General features: G+C 41.0%; 1 protein-coding gene across 9 annotated transcripts in view; it reads right to left on the reverse strand.

Annotated features, from left to right (window-relative positions):
• Positions 1 to 23,179, reverse strand: part of dab2ipb (DAB2 interacting protein b) — a 180,314-nt gene that overhangs the window by 58,209 nt on the left and 98,926 nt on the right. For 8 of the 9 annotated variants that reach the window (XM_025908515.1, XM_025908514.1, XM_025908513.1 and 5 more), the window contains one exon: positions 19,056 to 19,174. In XM_025908515.1, coding sequence (XP_025764300.1) covers positions 19,056 to 19,174 — 119 coding nt within the window. Of the gene's footprint in view, positions 1 to 1,230; positions 1,735 to 19,055; positions 19,175 to 23,179 lie in introns of those variants that run through there. The other variant, XM_005454531.4, reaches the window with a different exon arrangement.

Below are 23,179 nucleotides of genomic sequence, written 5' to 3' on the forward strand. Positions count from 1 at the left end.
GAGCCACCAGCTGAGCTCTCATGCTGAAGCGTATCTGCACACCACAGTAAACAAGCAAACTAATCATCGGCCATCAAACAACAATTTGCGTGTTTTCTAAACCAGGGGGGTGGCTTTCTCCCAAGGAGCAATCTCCTCGGAGGAAAATAAATGTCGGGCTGCTTCCTGCTCCCCACCAGAAGCTCTTTAACGTAGCTCTTCTTGCATAATGTGGCAGGGAAGTTTGGGTGTGTGGAACAGTTACAGGCAGCTTGAGGATATTATCTGTTGTCATGATACACTTATAGAATGACCAGCTCGGCAAACTGGATTAAACCATACTTTGATTCAAAGCTATGTTTGGTGCATCAACTGGATTACGCATTTATGGAAGAATCAAACATATCATCCTAACTGTAAACAAATCTGAGATAGCAAGCACAATAACTTGTAGTGCCTGAATCACATTTTGTGATATGTTATCAAGGCTTAGATGAAGTGATTGCCAACCACTTGCGTGGCCATTACAATGTTGCAACAGCACAGAAAAAAAGAAGCTTTTGCTCTGTGGAATTCGCAAACTCTCCTGTCACACACCTCTCCGACTGCTAATTGCCTCCAGCATGGGACTTGGACTGAGAGCCGCCAGCCAAAACTGGCAGGCTGACCTCACATCGTGGCCCAGTCATCTGATTCGCGTTAGCTGGCTGCCCTCTGTCACACAGACCGGCTTTGTGTGATGGTACCACAATTAGGATGTGGAAAGCACTCCCAAACAACTGCCGCAAAAAAAGAACATCTTCTCATGATCATGTCTGGGGTTCGACATGATCTCACGCATAACAAATGCACTACTTTGAATTGGGAGTTAAAATCCAATTACATAATAATGACTGAGTCCTGAAAGTGCGCAGGGTGCATGTGTGTGTGTGTGCCTGTCTCTGTGTGTGTGTGTGCGTGTGTGATCATAAGCACCCTCTCTTGCATTATCACCGCTACAGGAAAGGAAAGAAGTAAGAGAACAGCACAGCTGGAGCACCGAGAGGCAGAAGAGCATAAACAGTCTTTAATGAAGCATCTCCATCTAACAGACCAGAGTCCACCACTTTTCCTTATTCGCGGCCGCACATTCACACCCAGCAAAATAATCTCACAGTTCGTAAACCGACGTGCAAAAAGGGTGGCGAGTGACATGTTTAAAATAAAAGGAAAGACAGAAAGAGAAAGAAAGAAAAGCAGGATAACACTCACCCGGCATTGTTAGAATCTCACAGAGCAATCGAAGGCAGGCATTGAGAGAGAGAAACCGAGGTTGAGTCAGAACAAGAGAGGAGAAAAAAAAAAGGAGAGAGAGAGAGAGGCAGAGCTAGATGAGGGTAAAGGCGATTTTCAAAGCTCCATTTTTTCTCCCCCCCTTGCTGCCGATGCGGACCGTCGCCTGCCTCTCCTCTTCCTTACTTGTGGGTTTTCCTCTTCCCTCCTTCTCTCCCCTGACTACATCTCGCTTTCCTCTCGCTGCTGCTTTAAGGCGAGGGGTGGGGAATGAGCGCTACAATGGTCTCCCTCTCTCCTCCTGCCTTTCTCCCACCCTCTCTCTCTCTCCTCACCCTGCACAGAGCATGTCCTACTTCCTGTGTTGTCTCTGAAATGGGACGCACTCCCTCTTCCTTTTCTGTTTATTTCTTTCACTCCGCATGAACGAATTTAAAGGCGCCCTGACACTTGACTTGGATTTCGGAGTGATGAAGATTTCTCCCCCCTCTCCTCTTCTGTCTGTCCCTCCCCCCTCTCGGCAACTCCCGCTTAACCCCCCCTCTCTCTCCTCTGTCAGTGATTGACTGCGCCTCCCGTCTCTGTCTCCTTGCACAGGGAGGAGCCTGCATGCGATGTGTGAGTGCCTGTATGCGTGGGTGTGTGTGGATCGCATGTGTGTGTAGTTCAGCCTAGCTTTGCCCTGCCCCCTGTGTGGCTCCAGGGGGAGTTTGTATGTGTGCTCTTTGTCCTGTCAACTCTTGTGCGAGGTGTGCCGCTTTCTCTTTAAGCCGCTGCTGTTGACCCCCCCACCCAGTGTTGCTGGGACTGAGAGGAGTGAGAAATGTCTGTGGTGCCAACCAGCTCCAGAGTGCCTACAGTGAACTCAGATCAGCTGGAAGACCTGGACTCAGTACTGGAACTCAGACAGATAAACACTGTACATATGTGGCTGAAGCTCAGCTTTGGCAAAGTGACTTAACTGATGGGGGCCAGCCAAAGGGTTGGTAGTAGTGAGGTTGGAAAGTGGGCAGGAGGGTTTTGCCATGCTCAATTTAAGCCTGGAATGGTAAGACTGCAAGAGGAGAGGAGGTGTGTGTGTGGGGGGGTTTGCTATTTCTAGAGCTTACACTTTGGCAGAGCTGGCACGAGGGAATAAAGGGCTGGGCGGGCGTACTGATAAGGAAGGGCAGCTGTGGAGAGCTGGTTCAGAAAGAGCAACGGCCACTAATCTGCACTCCCTGCACGTCTGCAATGATGTCATCAAATATGACATCACCCTTACCCCTTATACTCCCAGACACATGAGACATACACTTACACACACACACACACACACACGTGCATTTATAAAGCAAATTACTGCACAATAGGGTGTGAAGTAAGGTACAAATACTGAGTTCCAGCTCCACACCCTTTCTAAACAAAAGCACAGGAGGCACACTGTTGGCTTTAAAATCACCAAGTATCTCAGCACCCCGCTACCGCTTTCAAAACACAAGCTAACAAGAGCTTTCAACTTACAAGATAAAAACAATTCAAGTGAAACTCCAAGTTAGTTTAAATCTGCAAATGTTGGGACTTTCCTATGGCAGAGATTCTGTCTACTTCTGAATAAGTGCATACACGGTAAATACACTTGGTAAAAAATACCGTAGATAAACAAAAACAACGACAACAGGTTCTTCGCCACACTTAAATGCAAACAGTTGTAATTAAAATTCAATTATAATTTAGCGTAGCCAGCTGTTGTTTGTGGATTAATTGCTCTTTCTTACAGTGAGAGCAATCCAATCCAGCGATGCTGCTGGAGGGGGGTCATGATGAAACTGCATGCATAACAGTTAACCGGTGCTGTGCTGCAAATTTTGGTATCCTTCGGATACCAACTAAATACATGGCCATTACTGCCGATACTAAAACCGATGCTGATGGTTTTAACCTGTAAAGACAGCTTATGTAAGGGAGAGCGATCACGATACATGAGATAAATCATCATTAAGTTTTACTGATCACTAAATCACTGTGATTTTTACACCCTTCAGCTTTTAGTGTATTTTGAAACTTTGTTGGTGAACTGGAAGGTAAACCTGCCTCTGTCTCTAAAGCACTTAAGGTCAACTTCTGTTGTTTTAACGTGCTGTAGGCTATAAATAAAACAAACATGGCAGTCAACCCAAAAAGGTTCAGACATTTTTCATAGTGCATATTTGTGGTATACGTTTTCATTTCCAAAAAAAGAATTGAACACAATTCAGTGGGGTACATACTGAAGCTAGAGGACTGAAACAATATTGATCCCCCATCACATTAATATTGATTCAATAACAACACTACCTTTGGTATTGATGCTATTAATCTTTGGATCAATTCATACACCTCTACAGAAAACATGTTTTCATGCATTCTCTTATGCAGAAAAACTTTTATGCATTCCCACTTCCTCCAAAAAGAAGCTAATCGGTGATAATTATTCATCAAATTCCTGCTGATTTAAACTATGTAAAAAAATTTTATATAACTGTGGCAGAGTAATTGTAATTCCATGACAGTACGGGCGCTTTTGAAGATCAATCTTTTTTCTTAACTGATCTTAATGAGGCCTTTATTAGGAAGGCTTCTGCGTTTATAACTTCCTTTTAGCGGTGCCTCTGGGCTCCTGTCCATTCGTATATTTTACCGCCTCGCTCTATTATCCTATCAGCTGAAAATCTACACGGCAACTCCTTTCTGGTTCGCTTAATCCAATTAGATGAGCCTAAAGCTACCACTCCTCTCTCTTCCCACACACAAACCAATCACTATGCTTTTTTATCAGACCAATTAGCTGCACCTCTAACATGCTGATTTAAGCTCCTGCCGCCAACGCCAACATTTAACCACCACCACCCTCTTCCTCAAGACTCCATTTAGAAATAATCTAAATGATCAAATAAGCTATTTTTTTCCCCAAGATGCAGACAGATGCACTTTGAACAAATCTTTTTCAAAGGTAGCAGCTGAGTAAGGATGAGAGCCATATTGAACTGCTTGCAATTTGAGCTATCAATCAAAATTAAGTGCTGGGTGGCTGATATATAATCTGCTGTCCCCAAACCAGATATAAACATTTAGCCTTAGAAAATAACGTTGAGTATGAGGATTAAAAAAATACCTTTGCATTGCAGCACAGTGCAACAGAATTGCAAACAAAGGCATAGCATTTGAAAACTATACAGTTTTCCTTTTTTGTTTTCCCATACAAAGAACACGATTTCAGTCCGAGTGCAGGGAGCGGACAACGGAAAGCCAACAGCTTGACCCAGACGCAATCCAGCTTTACAGTAAGAGCACTCCGTCTTTCTGATGAAGGAGTCTCAGGGTCTGACTTGCACTTCGATATTTACAGTTCATTACGTTAACATGGTGCATTTCATTGCATCAGCGTGCACCGCACTGCTCAAGTCAGTCTAGCAGTTTGCAAGTAATTGTAATCAACTAAACTAAAAAGAGAAACAAAAAAGCTGCTTCACTGTGGTTATCTAATACGGCGGTGACAGGTGAGCATTCTGTGAACCGAAATGCCCATCTGCACTCAAGAGATGGAGCTGTGAGCAGGCAGAGGTGCAAACAGGCTGCTAGGACACTTGGTAGTTAAAATTTTTTTGTTTCTAACTAGGTCAGACTGCACCATCAGAGCTGAGCTGTTTTTACACCACATATGCCAATCTCCTCTCTCGCTGCCTCTTTTGCAGAGTTTAATTCTGTTTGAGCTACGAGATAAATATTGCAGTGATAGTATTTACCAACTGAGTGTAAAATGTGTCTATTATCAGAAGAATAAAGATGCGTATATTGGTTAAGCGTAAAAAAAAAAAATACAGTATATATATATATATATATATATAAATAACCTGGGTAACACAACGTCAGGCACTGTAACCCTGGCTTCAATTCCTTTCTGTCAAGGGGTTTAATGTAGACACACCCATGCATAACGACAGTCTGACCTTGATGAAGCTGCGTCTGAAGGAGGCTCAGTGATTGGTGAATAACAAAGCACGCTGGGAGCCCATCAAGCTTCATCAATGGAGAATCAAAGTTTGAAGTGCTTTGGGCGCACCAAGGTTTCTGAACACATTTTATAACACTTAATTTATTCACAAAAAAAAAAAATTCAAACAGCACTTAGATACGAAAATTACAAAAGATAAAACACATAAAAATGTTGACCCTGTCGAAGAGGCTGATGTATGAATGGATAACATGCTGCACAAAACATGGTTTGAATGACTCGACGGTCATCCTAATGTAACACCGTCTGCCAAGTAGTGATTCTTTTATTTTTCAGACCCTTTGTTTTGTTTTTTGAACAACTATTATGTCCATTCAAAGCTTTTTAAAGAGGCTGGACTTTTTCTTTTTTATACTGATAGAGCCCTGTGCGTCACACTAAGTTTAAATCAAGGCAGCCATTAAAAACACTGACAGGTAAAGTGAATAGCATGAATAAGCTTGTTAAAAACCCCTGTGGTCTGCTGGGAATCCTTGGGCTGACATCTGTAATGCACCTAAATATTTCTGCAGACCGAGCACTGCATCCCACCATGACAACAGCACTTCACCTCAGCAGGATAACACATCCTGCCAAATCATGAAAATTGCTCAGGAAGGGCTAATATGACCAAGAGAGCAAGATGCTAACATGGCTTCGACACGCCAAGTAACCAATGGAAAGCTGAGTTTTTTGCGCAACTTACACCCAGGAGAGAAATGGAGCACACGTTTATCTGACGTCTCTTCCTACGGTGCACTCTGAATTTTGTGTCATTGCATATATGCACAGAAAGTGATGCTCTCATAGTGGTACAGATTTATATCAGTTCTTAATAAATAACTGAAAAGCCTGTGGCCAGCTTAAACTAAAGAGAGGAAGGAATTAATGAGTAAATGAATGCTTGCATGTGCACTGAGCAGTCTTTTAAGCGGGATGTGCAGAGCGCTGCTTTGATGGGGCCCTCGGTATTCCTGTCACGCCCAAGGCACTATCCATTACAGCTCATTACCCGGGGAGAGAATAAAAGAGAGTAGAGACCCTTGGCCATGCTTGCCTGAGCTCACAGAAGACCCAGCAGGGTTAAACATCAACCAAGCCACGAAAACCCACCACCTGGGCAGGTGTCAACAACACAGAATTGTAAACACCACGGGAATTGCTCTTGGGATGACTCAGTGAACAAAAATAAAGCAACCAACACTTCACAGAAACGTATCTAAATCTAAATTTGACACATGCCTATCATAATGGCACCTTTGTTTTGAAGATCATGGTTTCTCAAACTTGATCCGCATTGACCTTACACATGAAATCACTCATGCTGCAGGATGGAGACATCTGCAATAGTGACTTCTCTAAAAGCTGCCAGGATTCAGATGTTCCAATTAAAAAAAATGCGATTGGAAATGTGGGTTGAAGATGTGGATTTTTATATAAATAAAGGTATATAAAGTCTGCTTACTGACATAGTCTGCTTTTCAAAAGAAAGCTCTGCTGGTGTGGACCATTCCCCTATAACAGCTTTCACAGAACCTTAGGAGAACCGTGAGATGACAGATGTGCAGAGCTGGAAAAGTTCATGAACCTGCATTTAAATAAACTGTCTGCAAGTAAGTCTGCTATAAGTAAAACCACAGAATGTTCTCCAAAAAATAAAAATAAAAATAAATAAATCATTGCTCTACACCTGTAGGCAAGATGTTTCACACCACTTATTGGACAATTTTCTGTGCACGCATGAAACAAAAGTTGACTTTCTGGAAGAAGTTATGCTTGGAGAAAAAAGGTGGTGGTGGAGGGAGCGCCATGCTCTGTAGTTGCTTTGCTGTCTCACTGCCTGGACACCTCGTTATTACTGACGGAATAATGAATTTAAATGAAACCAAGACATTTTCAAGGAAAATGTCAAGAAAGAAGACCCTGGCCTAAACCTTGGGAAAGGATGGATAAAATCAACAACTGAATAGTCAAATAATGATGAGAAAATTTATGTTTTCGAATGGCCAATTCAAATGCCAAGGCATGACCTGCTAATGGGGGCCCAAAAGTCTAAAATGCAGGTATGAAAAAGGTGATGGATTGCTTTTAAAGAAGGTTCTACAAGTCACTGTATTGCTTAATGAATCACACATCCCTGGTTACTTAATCCAGCTTGTGCTGTGCATGATTATTCAGTGGGTTGGACCAGCATTTTTAAAGGCTTTTACATTGATTTGATCTGTGAGAGTGCATGGTCTAGTGAAAGAGCAGTCCAGTAACCAGCACCAGCCTCATTCAGAAGATTAGGTTTATCTGAGTTAAAGTACTGAAGGTACTTCGAGAACTCTGTGTACCAGTGTTCTAGCCTTGAATATCAATTGAAAACTTGTTCTGTTAGTCTCTCATTGAAACAGAAAAAAGTAAACCACTTGTGTGTGTTATACTTTCAAAACTAAATAGCCGTGTCTGTCCTTGAAGCAAATGAAGACGAGATTAATCAACCTTTCTGATTCATCTGCACCTGCCTAAGCACCAAAATATCATTGCATGACTCTAAAATGATTAAAATCTCCATTCTATCTTCCAACAAAAAGAAGCACAATGAAGTCTTGTAATCATCACCAAATCAGAGGCATTACATTTTGAGATACTATTGATGGCTTCATTCAGTCCGTTTGGGACAGAGCTGAATACAGCACAGTGGCAGCTGAAGCCTGCTCTGCAAAGCACATTATTACTCTGCTCTGTTTCATCTGCACCAAATCACGCTGATGCGTTGTAAACTCAGATGGCGAAAAGGGAAGAAAGCCAAAGACAGAAGGAAAGAGATGCAAACTTTCCCCATCTAATTATACCGCTGCAACGAACATAATTAAAGCACTGCTGTCGATTCTTCAGATTTGGCAAAAAATCTGTAACTGAGCATTTGATTGTTGTCACTACTAAATACATTACTTTATCTCTGGACAGTTTCCAAGCCATTATTCTTCATGTGTGTGCACCCACTGTGCATGAAATCATCACTTAACACTGGATCAACATTTTAGATCACAGAGTCAGAGAGTGCATGAATTAGATCACATAAAAAAAAGGATGCTTATCTTATCTTATCTTGTTTCCTTCAGAATTAATAAAGTATTTTGATAACTGAAACTTGAATAATAATAACAATAAACATGGTTGAAGCATGTGATGGAGAATGAGGAAGGCGGAATATAGTTGGTAAATTTTCCACAAGGTATGAATTAGTTGGTTGGTTTAGTAGTATAAACTATAGAAATAGATCTGTGAGAAAGCCTATTGGTGCCAGGCTGGATTTAGTGGCTGAAAAAACACTATTAAACCAGCTCCAACATGACTATTAACATGAGGAAGTAAGAGAGGGCCAGAGGGACAAATGAGAGCTATGGGCTATAGGGACAGAAAAAGAAAGAAAAGTGAAAGTCAAAGACAAAGGTGGCATATACAAATATGTCAGGGGTTGATAGATGTTCGATGCTGGAAGAGCAAGAGCTGAATGTCAGTGAGTGAGTGAGATGCGAAGAGGGGATAGGAAAAGGAAAGAGGAAGAAAGGGAAGGAGCTTGAGAGAAGGTTGGATATTACAGTCAGACCACTTGGGGAATGTTTACAGAATTTAATAACTCTAAATGTCATCACTTTATTGGATTTATGGACGGATGTCTCTCTCCCATTATGCAGCACTCTTTCCATCATCCTCTCTCTCTCTCTCACAGCCCCACCTGCAGCAGCTGCCATTGTTCACACTACTACAGTTTTATGGAAAAATGACAGGGCACTTGAATCAAGAGATCAAAGGTAAAGCTTCATATAACATTCAGGAAACCACCAAATCACCAAGTACCTTGTTTAAAAGGCAACAAAAGATTAGATCATTACATGAATGTCTAAAAGGATTCAAGTGTCCCTGCTATTATATCTTACAGAGCAATAGCATTATAGACCCGATAAATTCCTAAAAATGTAGAAATGCCTGTGATGCAGGGCTGTCAAACATGAGGCCCAGGGGCCAAAATTGGCCTGGCAAAGACTCCGATCTGGCCTGCTGGAAGGCTTTGGAAAATATGAAGGAGTGCATAGATTTTGAATTTTCAACTAAAACGTTCATAGGATTTGCAGATTATTCTGTTGATAAACACTCCACCTGCACCGCCATTCATACTACACCTTTATGTGGCCTACAATATAAAATTAGTTTGACATCCCTGCTCTCATGAGTTGAATAAAAATGTGTGATGAAACACAAATTAAATATGTCGTTTTATTTATTTATTCATTTCTTCCGAGATATTCAAAGTTTTCTAGAGTCAAATGTGTGGCTGTCAAACAGCTAAAGCTTGGCTCAAATTGGGCCACGCCACAGGACAATAAACCTAAACACACACACAAATGTATAACAGAATCACTGACAAAAGAAAAGAATCAAGGTCTTGCAATGGCCCAGCCAAAGTCCAGACCTCAACCTGACTGAAATGCTGTGGTGGAACCTTAAGAGAGCGGCGTAAGCAAATGCTTGCAAACTGAACTGAACCTAAGCAATGTTGTAAAGAAGAGTGGTCCAACATCCCTCCACGATGACGTGAGAGACTTATAAAGTAACACAGAAAACAATTACTTCAAGTTATTGCTGCTAAAGACAGTTCTACAAGCTATTGATTCAGCATGCAATTAGTTTTCCACAAGGTTGCACAGTCCTCTGGTACAGGACTGTATATTAAGTACGAGTGAGTGAAAACCCCTATTTTGGTGTTACTATACGAGCCCTAATTGAACACATTTTTATTATGTAAACCCAATTTTATTTTTGGTTCAATATTTGTCCCTTTCTGCTGCAGCATCGTGTGTGCTGTAAACATAACTACAGCATATGCAGAGATGAGAGACATGGCACGAAACAGGAAGAGAAATGTGGATGTTATAAATCAGTTCAGCTATTCTATTTGTGTGCTAATACTCAGAGCTGAAGTCTGCGACTGATGGGAAAAGAGGCTGTTGTGTTATAAAAAACCATGAGTCACTGGTGCCACCGTGCTGAGGACTGCAGTCACCCAAACACAAAGACACACACACAGATATGCATAAAATTACCGGCACGGAATTACAAGCACATAATCAAAATCACTGCATTTCAATCAACCCTTTCTGTGGGCAGAAATCCACAAAGACAACTATTCTTGTACTCGATAAGAGGCGAGATAGACAGGAAGAAGGGGGTTAGTACTCTCGACAGCAATAATGCCATTAATGATCTGGGTGCACTCAAGGAAGCTGGAAGAATCATTGCAGTACCTGAGAGAGAGAGAGAGAGAGAGAGAGAGAGAGAGAGAGAGAGAGAGAGAGAGAGAGAGAGAGAGAGAGAGAGAGAGAGATACACAGAGATACACACTCTCGCACAGACACATGCACACCTGTTTGAGTAATTAATGAGTCATACAATATATAAATGACCCTGAAATACACCGGCCGGTGACATCTAACATGATGCAACGAGGAGAAAAGCAGCAGTTAGGGAAGAGAGACTCAGAAAAGAAGGACATGACATTCTGTTCAACCTTGAGGTCTAACAATGGTGCATTTGATGAAATTGGTGTAAGTGCATTTGTATTTATTTAGTTTTTAATTTGGTGGCTTTTATTGGCACATATTTTGCACATTTCTGCCACCAACTGTTTACCAGGGAAATAGAAAAAAACTAAACAAAACACCAAGACAGATAAAACCAAGCATAGCCTGTGGACTTAATAAACAATGACTTAATCTCAAAGAAGCATTCATTGTATAATGTAGAAGATCTTAATGGAAAAAACCCCCCAAACACATCTGATAATATCAACTCCATGATCCAAGCAAGGCACTCTGCCGTTACTAGAAACTTTAAAAGCCCACGCATCGCAACTGGTTTGATATTCATCAGCGTGTCCAGGGAAGGTCAGTGTGAATCAGATGGTGGAGCAGCCACTACAGCAATAAGGGTCAGATAATCTGTGATACAAGAAGAGCATTCGGGGTGGTTCAGAGCAGCGGAGAGCAACAAGAGGTGTACAAGGGCGTGGTAAGGTCAGCGCAATAAATTGTATCATTTGCAGCAGTACAGATAACAGCCCGAAATAGAGACCTGCTGGCCAAAAATTGGTGCAGATTGAGAAATGAGTATATAATATTGATTCGGCAGATATATCTGATAATAAGGGTGCACTCAAGTCCAAAGCTAGTGATGCACTTTCCACAGCTAGGGTCAGAGTGACATAAATTTTGTCAGAGAGAGTGCACAATACTCTAATGCAGACACCCATGAGCTTTGCAGCCACAAGAGAAAAACCAAAACTAACAGGAGAGGACATAGGCATAATTTGTCTTTATCAAAAGATAAAGTCGACTGAATGTTTATTAAATTAGACGGGGAAATTGCCCAGACTGTGGAAAAAGAAAAGTAGGACTTCCTTAAAATGCTCTTTTCCATACTAACCAAATGTACAGATTTGCACTGTCGTTATGGAAGAAAATCCATATTTATCTATTGTCACTCACACATACAAAGCTAGTACTCCAAAGCTGTTTGTACATCTCTTGTCCACAACAGTAACAGAATCCCAAAAGCAATTATTTTTTCCACAAACAGCTGGATCAGGTGACCCTGAATACTCCCTTAGTAATGTTGCAATACGCCTAGATGGCTGGGGGCTTCCCATTATGCACTGAGCCTTCAGTTCACTCACTATATGTTTATACATCACTCTGCATTTAATCGTTAGTTATTAATACACTAATACTTTATTCCGTCTTCCTCCCCTCACCCTCAACCGGCCGTGGCAGAAGGCTGCCCTTCCCTGAGCATGGTTATTCTAGAGGTTTCTTCCTGTTAAAATGGAAGCTTTTCCTTCCCACTGTCACCAAGTGCTTGCCCACAGGGAGCTGTCTGATTGTTGGGTCTTTAACTTACAATATAAAGTGCCTTTAGCTGACTGATGCTGTGATCTTGTGCTAAATTTAATAAAACTGAACTGAAATTGAATTCTCATTTCATTTTATTGGTACACTGTTTAGCATTTTCATCAAAGCAAGTGATTGAAATGCATGCTTTCCCTATTCCTGCGTGGGTTTCCTGCACAGTCCAAAGAAATACATGACGGGGGTCAATTGGTGATTCTGAATTGACCATAGGTGTGAATGTGAATGGAACTGGTTCCAGACCCCCTGCAGCCCTGGACTGGAAACTGCATAGATTTTCAAAACTATGTTTATCTGAACACCAGGTTTTCCATCCCTTTCCCGCAACCGATAGCAATTTGTGCACAGCATATTGCAATCTGCAGACGACACATTGCACCTGACAACCCTTGAAAAATAACCCAATTATATGTTAGTGATAATCTGGTATAAGAATTTGTAAGCGTAATGAAATACAGATGAACAAATATTCTTTAGGCAAAACAGATAACCTAAAAAAAATAGCTGGTGCAAGCAGTGTCAGTGTGTGTGTGCACACATCGCTGTGCTTCTGTTTCGCTGAAGATAGTGTGTTCAGCGAGTGTCCACCCTCTGATTAACGCAGAAGAATATTTCATTTTCAAAGTCCAGCTGCTGCTCATCTGCAGGTCTCTCTCCAGAGTCTGCCTCAGGCTACAATCCCTAACAATGTCATCACAGCTAACAACCCACACAGTGAAAATGTATGCGTGTGTTCGCATGATTCTCTGTCCGCTCCTCTCTGCAAATAGTAATAATTCATGGCTTGAGAAATATCATAGAAGATTATAAAATAATTACTTATACAGTGGCCAGAGAGCTTGCTTGATTCTGATTGGCTGTAGAGAGACCATGGCAACAGGGACAAAGCCAAAGCCTCCATTTACATTTTATTGTAACACTAAGAAACTGATGTTTAATAACTCTAATAAGCTAGATGTGATTCTTTTCACCTATTTAGCAAATATAAACATTCTTGTTCAGTTTGCAGCTTAAAAAATGAAATAAATAAAACCAAGAAGAAAGAGGACTAAGAGGAAAAGAGTAACAATGGAAATCAAATCACAGAAAGACGACCTTGCACAGAAATGAATGGACTCTTGAATTTGAAAGCTACCTTGCCAATGACCTGAATGAGACACTGTGGGACTTGAATGCTACTGTCTGTTCAGCCAAAGCTCAGGAAGACTAAAGCCCCTGAGAGCTACTAATTGTTATTTAGCTGAATTCATGGTCAAAATTCAAGATCCGAAATGTGATGTTCAAAGCTTAAACAAGACAGAAAAAAGTACACACCAGCCTGTAAACTAAACTCATTAGAAATTCTCCTGGCCTCTCAATACACTCGTCAACTATATTTGGCTCAGCATGGTAGGGAAGGCAAGCTTGAACTAACCATGGCATCTTATATCATCCACAGAGATGATGATGGGGTTGAATATGTAAGTCTGATGCACAATCCACAAACTAAGCACCACAAAGACCTGGATACCTCAACACAAAGTAAACCAAGTAGTTTCATATTTTTGATGGTTTTTATATCATATGTCTATTTAAATAAAAGGTTTTTCAGATAACTACAGTAATAGGTGCACTGTGGCCTCCAATGCGTGGTCCAGCAAGGAGCCAATCACAGTTCACTTGCCAGGGAACGTGGTTTAAGCGATCAGCAAAGACATTATTTAACTTAATGTCTTAATGTGTCCTGCGCAAATCTGTGAAGAACCACTGTAGGTCGGCAACAGCATTCAGATGATGTGGGTGACAAGCCATCGATGCGAAGGCAGCCTGCGGGCTTACTGAGCTGCGACAGTGCAGGAGAGCAGACGAGGAGAGAGCCACGCTTTGTCATCTTCCAACGTCCCGACGACGTGGATGACGAACAATGCCCCGACAAGCATTGCCCATTATGGCCAGTCTACAGCTGTCAAACACATTTATATATCTCTGTTGAACTTCACAATAAACAGACGCGTTAGACGAAGATTAAAAAGTCAAATACAGGAATGCATCAATATAATGGATCCTGGACTCTTACACAGAGACACTAGACACTCAAAGTAGGCCGCACAGCATCCAAAACCATGAAGGTGAGTAGAGTATCAGTCCATTATCGTTCACGACGCTGACACATGACTGCTCTGCAAGTTTCAACAACCATATTACTGTTGTATGCACATCAGCAGTCAAGATGAGTCAGCACACAGAAGGGCAGTGAACGAATTGACATCCTCGTGTCAAACACACATCCTCACCCTTAACACAAAGAAAACCAAGGCTCTAGACTTCAGGCGGGTCAGTTCCAGCCATCACCCTTGCAAATTTCTTTCAGTAATTTTGCAGTGCCGTGTTATTCATTCAACACCATCACATTTTACCCTCGATCCATGATTTAAACCATGATTTTTATTACAGACTTACACCTGATTATTGTTACCATGCTTTTCTGCACTGTGCATGCCTGTTTTTAGTGGCGCTGCATGCAAAATGCTATTTCATTTTCATGTAATTGCATCTAATGTAATAATGGTCACACATTAGCGTTAGCCGATACCGGCCTATCTGCAAATAAGTTCAAGGCGGAAAGGCGGTGGTTATTATGCTGCATGACATCACTTTCACGCTGTATAAATGGTGCAAGTATTAAACAGTAATATCGCTTTATTTTCCTGGAGCAAAAGGGAGAATACACAACACAAGGAGTACAAACAAAATAGCACACAAATTGGTATCAGCCCAGAATATATCAATGCATGCATCCAGAGTCAAACTGTAAGAAACTTGGGAAAGAACTAAAAAAAAAGAAAAAAAGAAGAAAACCCTCCAAACTAGGGGTTCATCTTCTTTACTTGAGTAAATAATCATCGTCCAAGGGTATTAGTCAAACCCTTAGCCTGATGCTAAATGCCGACTTATATTTTATCAGGAATTAAGAGATGAAGTAAAGGGCGAAACAAAGTAAAGGGCATTAATTCCTGATACCGGACGTGTCTAAGGGTGTTATCCCTTACTTAAGAAGTGAGCCCCTTTGATACTGTGTTTCTGTAGTTCTCTTACCATATAGGGGCACAGCAGTGGTCAGTGTTGGAGATGTTCAATGAATACTAAAAATGCTTGCTGCCTAAACATATGCACGCCAAGGAGCTTTCAGGCTATAGATTCCTCCCCCCCTCCTCCTCCTCGCTCTCTCTTCAGTCCATCTCTCCCGCATCTCATCATCTCTTTTCTCTCTCCTGCCAGTTCCCAAGCCTGTCTTCTTACGCAGTCTCCCCCGTGGGGAGGGAGCTCTCAGCCTGACAGGAAGTGTCACCGACTCCTCTCACAGCACATTACTCTCTCATTCCGCGTCCCTTCTCATCCTTTTTCCCTATTTTTCGCACAAGCACAAAAGTGCGCGCACACACATATGCTATGATATCCATCGCCTGCCCAAATAACATCTTAGAAGAGTGTAAGTACCAGAGCAGCATTTCCCCCCTTTTTCCACTACATGCGGGTATGTGTGTGCTTGGCTCGGAGGCGCACCATTACACAGCAGTCAATGTGTGCACTTGCAGTTGAGGTCTGCGTATTTCTGTGTTAAGTCAGGTAAGATAAGACACCTCCTGGACATTCCAATTTCCTGTCCCATATTTACCTCCTTTGCTGAGCGCTTTATCAGTGAAACACATAAACGCTGATAGGTTAGGCAACCTTGCTACTGTTTGAAGAATGGAGGGAAAAAGCTGGGGAGATGGGGGGGTAAACTGAACAGTGATGAGGCTGAAATGGATAGAAGAGATCGAGAATAGAAACACAGAAGCTATAAAAAAAAAGCATGTATAAGTGGTAAGAGAATGAGAAAAGACAGCGGGACAAAGAAGGAGGTTAGCTCATTTTGTCTGACTGCAGCAAAGAGAACAGTTCGCTGTGTTCCGCACTGAACAATCGCTAGTGTCCCCTTGTGATAGTTTGACAGTAATGTTAATGCCTCATTAAAAGCACGAAGAGAGGAAGCCACTCCGCTCCCAGTTTTGAAATGGAAAGCCATAGAACATCTCTTCAAACGCAGCACCTCCATTAATTAAACCCCACAGATGGACATCCTGGCTTATTCCCAGGCACACAAAAGATATGTACTGGGAGTGATAACTGTTAGTCATGCATGCATTAAAAAAAAAAATCCAGAGTGAGACGAGGGTGTGATTACAGGTCAGCCCAGCTTGGTGTGGAATACTAATTGACACCGTGAGGCAGGGGGGCAAATATTTGCCAAGTGGCTGAACTTCTGAGGAAACTGTGACGAACTGGCCATTATCACAGCTAGAAGCAAAACAATAATACATGTGTAGCGCTGTGGGGTAGAACTCCAAATATAGATATGTGCTGTATAGGCAGGACTGATGGAAATGCATGTGGGAAATTGTGGTGGGCAGGGTAGGGCTGCTAAATATTGTCAAAAAATGATCACATTCATGTTCCTCTTATGAGTTTATTAATACACGACATTGAAACTGTTTTTAAGGAACTACTTTAATCAGTTCTATAAATAAAAGGTATCAAATGCAGACTTGTACTGACTGTATCTATGTCTATCTTTTAGAAGAAAAAAGAAAGCAACAGCAAATGTGATGTGTTATAAGGCAGAAAGTACATAGCCTGAGTTTGCCATCAAGGTGTTTACTTGCGAGCCTTGTGACTTGTTTCAGGGAATAGGTGTAATTTTGCTCATAGAGACAGTGTTAATCACCGCTTGCATAATTTATTGAAGCTGATCTTTAATGGTGATATTTTCCTGTCATTCTGCCAGCATCCAGAAAGACTAACCTTTGACCCTATATTTCAGCAGTGCGGCTCCCATTTGGGACCGCTGGATTAGCTAAAGTACCACCGCGCGCTCACGTCTTGTTACTTTGTTTATTTATTACAGCTTTTAACATTTAAGGTTGTTGTGACTGTGTGACTCGTGGTGTTCTCTGTGGTAACATGAAAGGGTTTCCTCAGAGACAGTCGATGTCTCTTTAATCTGACTTTCATACCAAAGTAATAGCGCAAGATTGGTCCTCAGGCCTCGGGGGTTGCCGAGTGTTGGAAGTGCCAAAAAAACGACAGTTCCTCAAGTGGCCACATGAGGCTGGTTTTAAAAGCAAGTCAGTCCCCCTTAAGCGTAGTTTATGGTCTTGCAGATGTGTCTGTGTGCATGTTCCCCTGTGGACCACCCTGGCTGTGCATCGCTGGAAGTGGATGAAGTATGGGTGTTCCGAATGCTGACTCGAGTACAGAAGCGAGCAACAACACAGTTCTCTGAGAACGGTAGAACCGCAAATAAAAGCTTCAAAGACCTAAAACCACGACATAAAAAGCACAGACAGTGGTTACAGTGGACACTTTTCATTGTTTTGGACACACTGTTTCACTTCAACTCTTTGTATGTTATAACTTCACTTTCCTCTGCGGCTGGCTGACAGACCAACAACAGTACAGGCAAGAGTACTCAGCACACTGGTTGTACAGTAACACATACTGTCTCCATCTGATCACAGTGTACATATGCAAACGGGCAAACAGGACATCTTAATTTGTGTTAATTTCATTGACAAATTTTCATGATAGTTTTTTGTCAAGAACCTTTTTTTCTTTACTTTTTGACAAAAAGACAATGCATTTGCTATACAATGATGAAATGTACTGACACTTTCGTCAACAAATAAAATGAGATAAAATGTCCTAGAGAGACGAGATCCAATCAGAAATATATATATATATTTTTTTTAAAGGCAATATGAGCTTGGAAGTGACCCAATCAGAAGTAATGTCCTTGCGTTAGATGCGCACATTTAATCTGCTCTCTGGAAATGGTCAAACTTTTTCTTTGGGAAAATGGTACAAGTATATCCCATACTCTCCTGTTTCTCCTGAAAACTGGCAAAATGTCAACACTTTGGAGGGAGAGAAAAGTAGATACATTTTACATTTGATGTCAAGGAAAATAGGAAGTTTTATAAACTGTGTGGAGCAATTCTCATGGCTAACAACACAACAGACTTACCCTACTTATTTTAGTTGACTGAAATCAATGTTGTATTTAATCTACTGTAATCTTATGATATTTAGTCGACTAAAACTAGACTAAACTGACAGTATTACATTTAAATTCATACTAAAATGACATTTTAGTCAAAAGAATAAGACTGAAAACTAAATCAAAGTATACAGCCTGGTGGCAAAAAATGATTTTGGTCTCTACAGCCAATTTTCTCATTTGGAACAACTGTACACAGGGTGATTTATTTAGTAAGCCACTTGTTCAAACTGAATTAAGGCTGACACAAGCTGTCTCCACTAATGTAAGTCAGAGAACTGACCTCTTGGACAGTATTTTTGGCATTTATTTAACAAAAAACACAGTTACCTTTGCAGTTAACTCACAGCCACACTCATTTGGTTTTTTTGTCAACAACAATGTAACATGACCGTCTATATTACACATGCCTAGGCCTTACTGCAAAACCAAACAAACATATATATTATTTCAGCACAAGCTCTAACATGAATTACAGACGTAACTTTAAATCCACAGCTCTACTCTGAGCCAAACATATTACTGCGTGCTATGACATGACATGAGAATGGAAGGGGGAACAAACAAAAAAAAGAGACATATGGGAAGTGACAGACTGATTGTGGATTTCCCTTTTTTCATTATTATTATTTTTTTTCAGTGCACTGACATTGCAATACAATATGTCAACGGTGAACTAAATAACCTGCCGTCGGCCAAAGGAGGGCACGAGAGCTGATATGCGAAGAAGCTGAGTGTACAGGAATAATAACCAAACAATTACCTGTCATTGTCAACGCTCCTGAAGCCAGGAAGGATGTGTCTGAAGCTGGAATTGCGGTCAAGTTTGGGTTGACTCTTGGTGCGCTTAATGGAGCCCTTCAGCCGTCGACTTAGAAAGCCCTGATGCAGAGAAAGACAGTCAATAAGACAGCGTCACTGCCTAACTTGGCACTAAGACACAACATATTAATACCAGGATTTAAGCACCACATCCTAAATTCAAGAATAGACCAAGTGTTCTGGATAGTTAAAGGGTAATAAATGGGTACAGATGTCATATCAAAGCTAGAAAAAAAGGCTCACGCTAGAAAAGAAAAGTCAGTACAAGGTTAGACGCACAAAGCATTTCCCAAGCACAAAGAGACATAAAACTACCAGCATATTGTCACAGACTTACAAAAAGAAGCTCAACTAAAAGAACATTCTCAAAGAGCACACACACAAAAAGAAGGCTGATCATGTGCATGAAGAAATTATAGTTTTTCCCCACATCACTAATTATGTATTTGTGACAAATCTTGCGACGTGCCCCCCCCCCATGCAGTGTTTCTATTGATGCACCCTTTTATTAGTTTTCTCATTCTTCTTTGTCTGAGTTGTTTGCTTCTTCCAACATCTGCAATCGCACTCCCCCAAGCGCCTCGCCATCTCCATGGCAACTGTTGGCTGGCATTAAAAGCGAGGGAATAATGAGACGTGGTGCATAAACAGTATGATGTTGCAAGTTTAGGGAGACAAAAAAAAGCCTGTTTTATCACCTTTTTGTTTTTAAAGCGTTAACTACATTATTATAGACCAAGAAAACAAAAAAGGACTCGTAATTAAGAGGGTGTATATGGCATCGTTGGGTGAAAGCACAAACTTGAGGGAATTTTAAAGTACACCTGTGTGTAGGAAAAAGTAGCAAACCGGTTAGTGGTTAAACTGATCAGGTGTTCAGGCAGCTGTTTAATAGGCTCAATATCCACTGAGTAGCTTTAGGAAACAAAGTAGCTCAACAAACCTAATACCTATAGTGATTCATCTTCATATTCTTATACAAGCTAGAGGCTAAAAGACCTCCCTGCTTCCCATTCACGCCATAAACACACCTGCATAATTACCACCTACAGTGTGAACAGGTCGCCCCAGGCAACAGCGAAATAGGGATAATTAGAGTGACTTCCAGACAGCCTGCCAGCTGATCACAGAGGAGCCCCGGCATCCTGATGAACAACACCTGTCATCCAGGAGGCACGCTGGCCTAGGAACAAAGACTTGCTAATGACAACATATTTAAGCTCACGCCAGTCATAAGAATGTTTGTGTATCGTTAGCGGGCGTGTGGTATCCAACGTCGCGTGGGATAGCCGTATTTTTTTCAAGGCTGAAGTTGGGGAAGTACGGTGACAGCACTACTGCTACTGTACTGTCAGCAGAATGCTGAGGGGAAAGTTTGTACTTTAAACAGCCAGTATTCAGTATTCACACAGAAGAACAGTTCTTTTTGAGTGTGCTATTGGTGCACACTTACCATCCCACAACGCAATGCTCAAAGGAAATGGAGGAGCTACTCTCAGCTGCATCTGAATTTCTAGATGGTAGCGAAACAACTGGAGGAACACGTTTGGAAAAAGGACCAAAAAAACTAAATATAAAAGTGCACAGAATCGATTTTAACACCTCAAAGAACCTGACGGCCCACAAAAACAACAGCAAAATTCCCTATGTGGCTCTGGAGGTCCAGTGCTGTGCAAAAGTCTCGATGTACCCCTCATTTCTTTGGATTTTGCTTCCAAGTAACCAGACATTTTTGCAATTGTTTTAAAAGTGGTCTTGAGCGATAGTTCTCCAGCTTTTCTCAAGGTCTTACAAAGTTTTTCTTTGGGAATTGGCTGCTGAAAATGAGTAAATAACTCATTTTTACTCCACTCTTGATCCTAACTACTTTCAGAAGAATGTCAAACTACTTAACAAGCATTAAAAAAGTCAAGGTATCTTCAGGCCCTTTGTTACTTTGCTACTAACAGTAGTGCTGGGCGATATGGAAAAAATATTTATCACGATATGAATTATTTTATATCACGATAACGATATATATCACGATATACCACCTGACCTGTGGTCATCTGGAAAGTATGCAGTCTTTAAACAGCGAGGGTGAGGGTGCAGTCTTTGTTTTGAGTTACTGTAAAGCATGTTGCAAATCCGGGTGCACGTAAAGCAGCACCATGTTGCAAAATAACAAGACAGAGTTTCTTTGCGAAAAATGTCATTTTTTTATACTTTATTTTCTCTTGCATAAAGTTAAGAGTATGTAAAGTGAGAAGACAACATTAATATATTTGCACAGGCTATTTAACCCTTTAAGACCTACCATAGAACCAAGTCCGCCAGAGCTTATCTTTAAATTTATTTATTTTGAGTGTCTTCATAGTTTTATTTTTGAGATACACAAATTTTTATATACTACAGGAAAAATGAAAATAAATAAATGCAAATTTGCAAAAACACAGCATGTGCATCAAAATAAAGTATTTACAGCAGTGTAATTTGACTTCTAAGCATCCCAGAAACAATACAGAAGAACATAAAGTCAAACATGACTTTTAAAAACACCAACATAGGCTTTGAAGCTTAAAAAACTACATTTTCCGCGAAAATGACGTCACTTCCGGTTTCGGACACGTAATGGCGCTGAGTTATATTCCAACGTAGGAAGTGTTATGAACAGCTGGTCGGATCGGCAAAGCCTGTTTCTGGAATATTATGTTTTTTTGCTGCAAGTCTGGAATATTATGTTTTTGTTGCTGGAAGTGCTTTTTATGCAATTTTTGCAAAGCTATATGTGGAAGGAAAGCGTTACCTAGGGCAAGCTAATGGAATAAGATGTAAGTACAACTCCTACAGTTTCATATGCAAAAAAAACATTATTGCGCTACCGTACGTGGTTCCAGTTCTACAGGGATTTAAAAATAGTTAGGCAAAACGGAGTTTGCCTGCTCCGACCGGTTTTAAAGGGTTAATGATATATTTTATGTAATAATTTGTAAAATTTGGGTTAGAAACGATAGAAACGATAGAAACGATAGAAGACAAATGGCACGATAGAAACTTTTCTATCGTCCACACGATATATATCGTCATATCGCCCAGCACTAACTAACAGTGACAAATACTGACAAATGATGGAAAAACACAACAAATGAAGTGTTTTTGCCTGTCACAAATAAATATCATTTGTTGCCATTTCTTTAGCCGAACCTACAAAAATTGCCAAAGATAAAGCGTTAGTAGCTAAAAATAATGGGGTGCAACATGTCCTTAAAAAAATTTGAGGAAACTGGACAAATGGAAGACAAAGAAGAAGCTATGCCAAATTACACAAGAACTGGACTAAAAATCAGTGGCAGCACATAACAATTTCCAGCTCTTTGCTATTATTAAAGTGGTTATAAGGTCTTGTGTGAAGTGTGAAGCAAGACACAGCTAATGTGCACAGATATGGTACTGGTATATAAAGAATTATAAAGGCTGAAGAAACAGATTATCGTAGATTGGTTATGAAGTACTGTTTTGTTTTGTTTTTCAAATTAACACCAGGATGTGGGCTCGAACAATTCAGAACAACTGTTCAATATTTATTCTAATTGTGCTATAATGACATTTGAACTAATTTTGCGCATACTGAATAGCAACAATCAGATTGATTTTCTTTTTTGTATGCAAGCCTTATATTAGCAATACCTGGCAACATATGTGCATAAGCCAACAAAGAGGTGGGCAGCAAGTGGCTGACGATTGCTACCTGCCACCAATGAACTCTGTTCAGGGGCTATTAGCTAAATGAACGGGGCTGAGTCACTGCTGTTAGAGAGCGAGACACCTGATGCTTTTGACAGGGCTCCTTTTTCTTGATCTAATTCGCTCTCAGTCCCTTTCTTGTATATTATTAGTCGTATAAATACATAATTCATTCATTCTGTGTATGTGAGTGCATGAGCATGTGGTTTTATGTGGGCATGTGGTTAAATTAGCATAGGTGCCCAAGGAAACAATGACAAATATGAGTCAGACACTGCGCAGCTGGAATGCATTTAGCATCACGGTTACCGACATGACGAGAAGTCTCAAAGACAAGGTAAA

The sequence above is a fragment of the Oreochromis niloticus genome, linkage group LG7, assembly GCF_001858045.2.
Source record: "Oreochromis niloticus isolate F11D_XX linkage group LG7, O_niloticus_UMD_NMBU, whole genome shotgun sequence".
NCBI lineage: Eukaryota > Metazoa > Chordata > Actinopteri > Cichliformes > Cichlidae > Oreochromis > Oreochromis niloticus.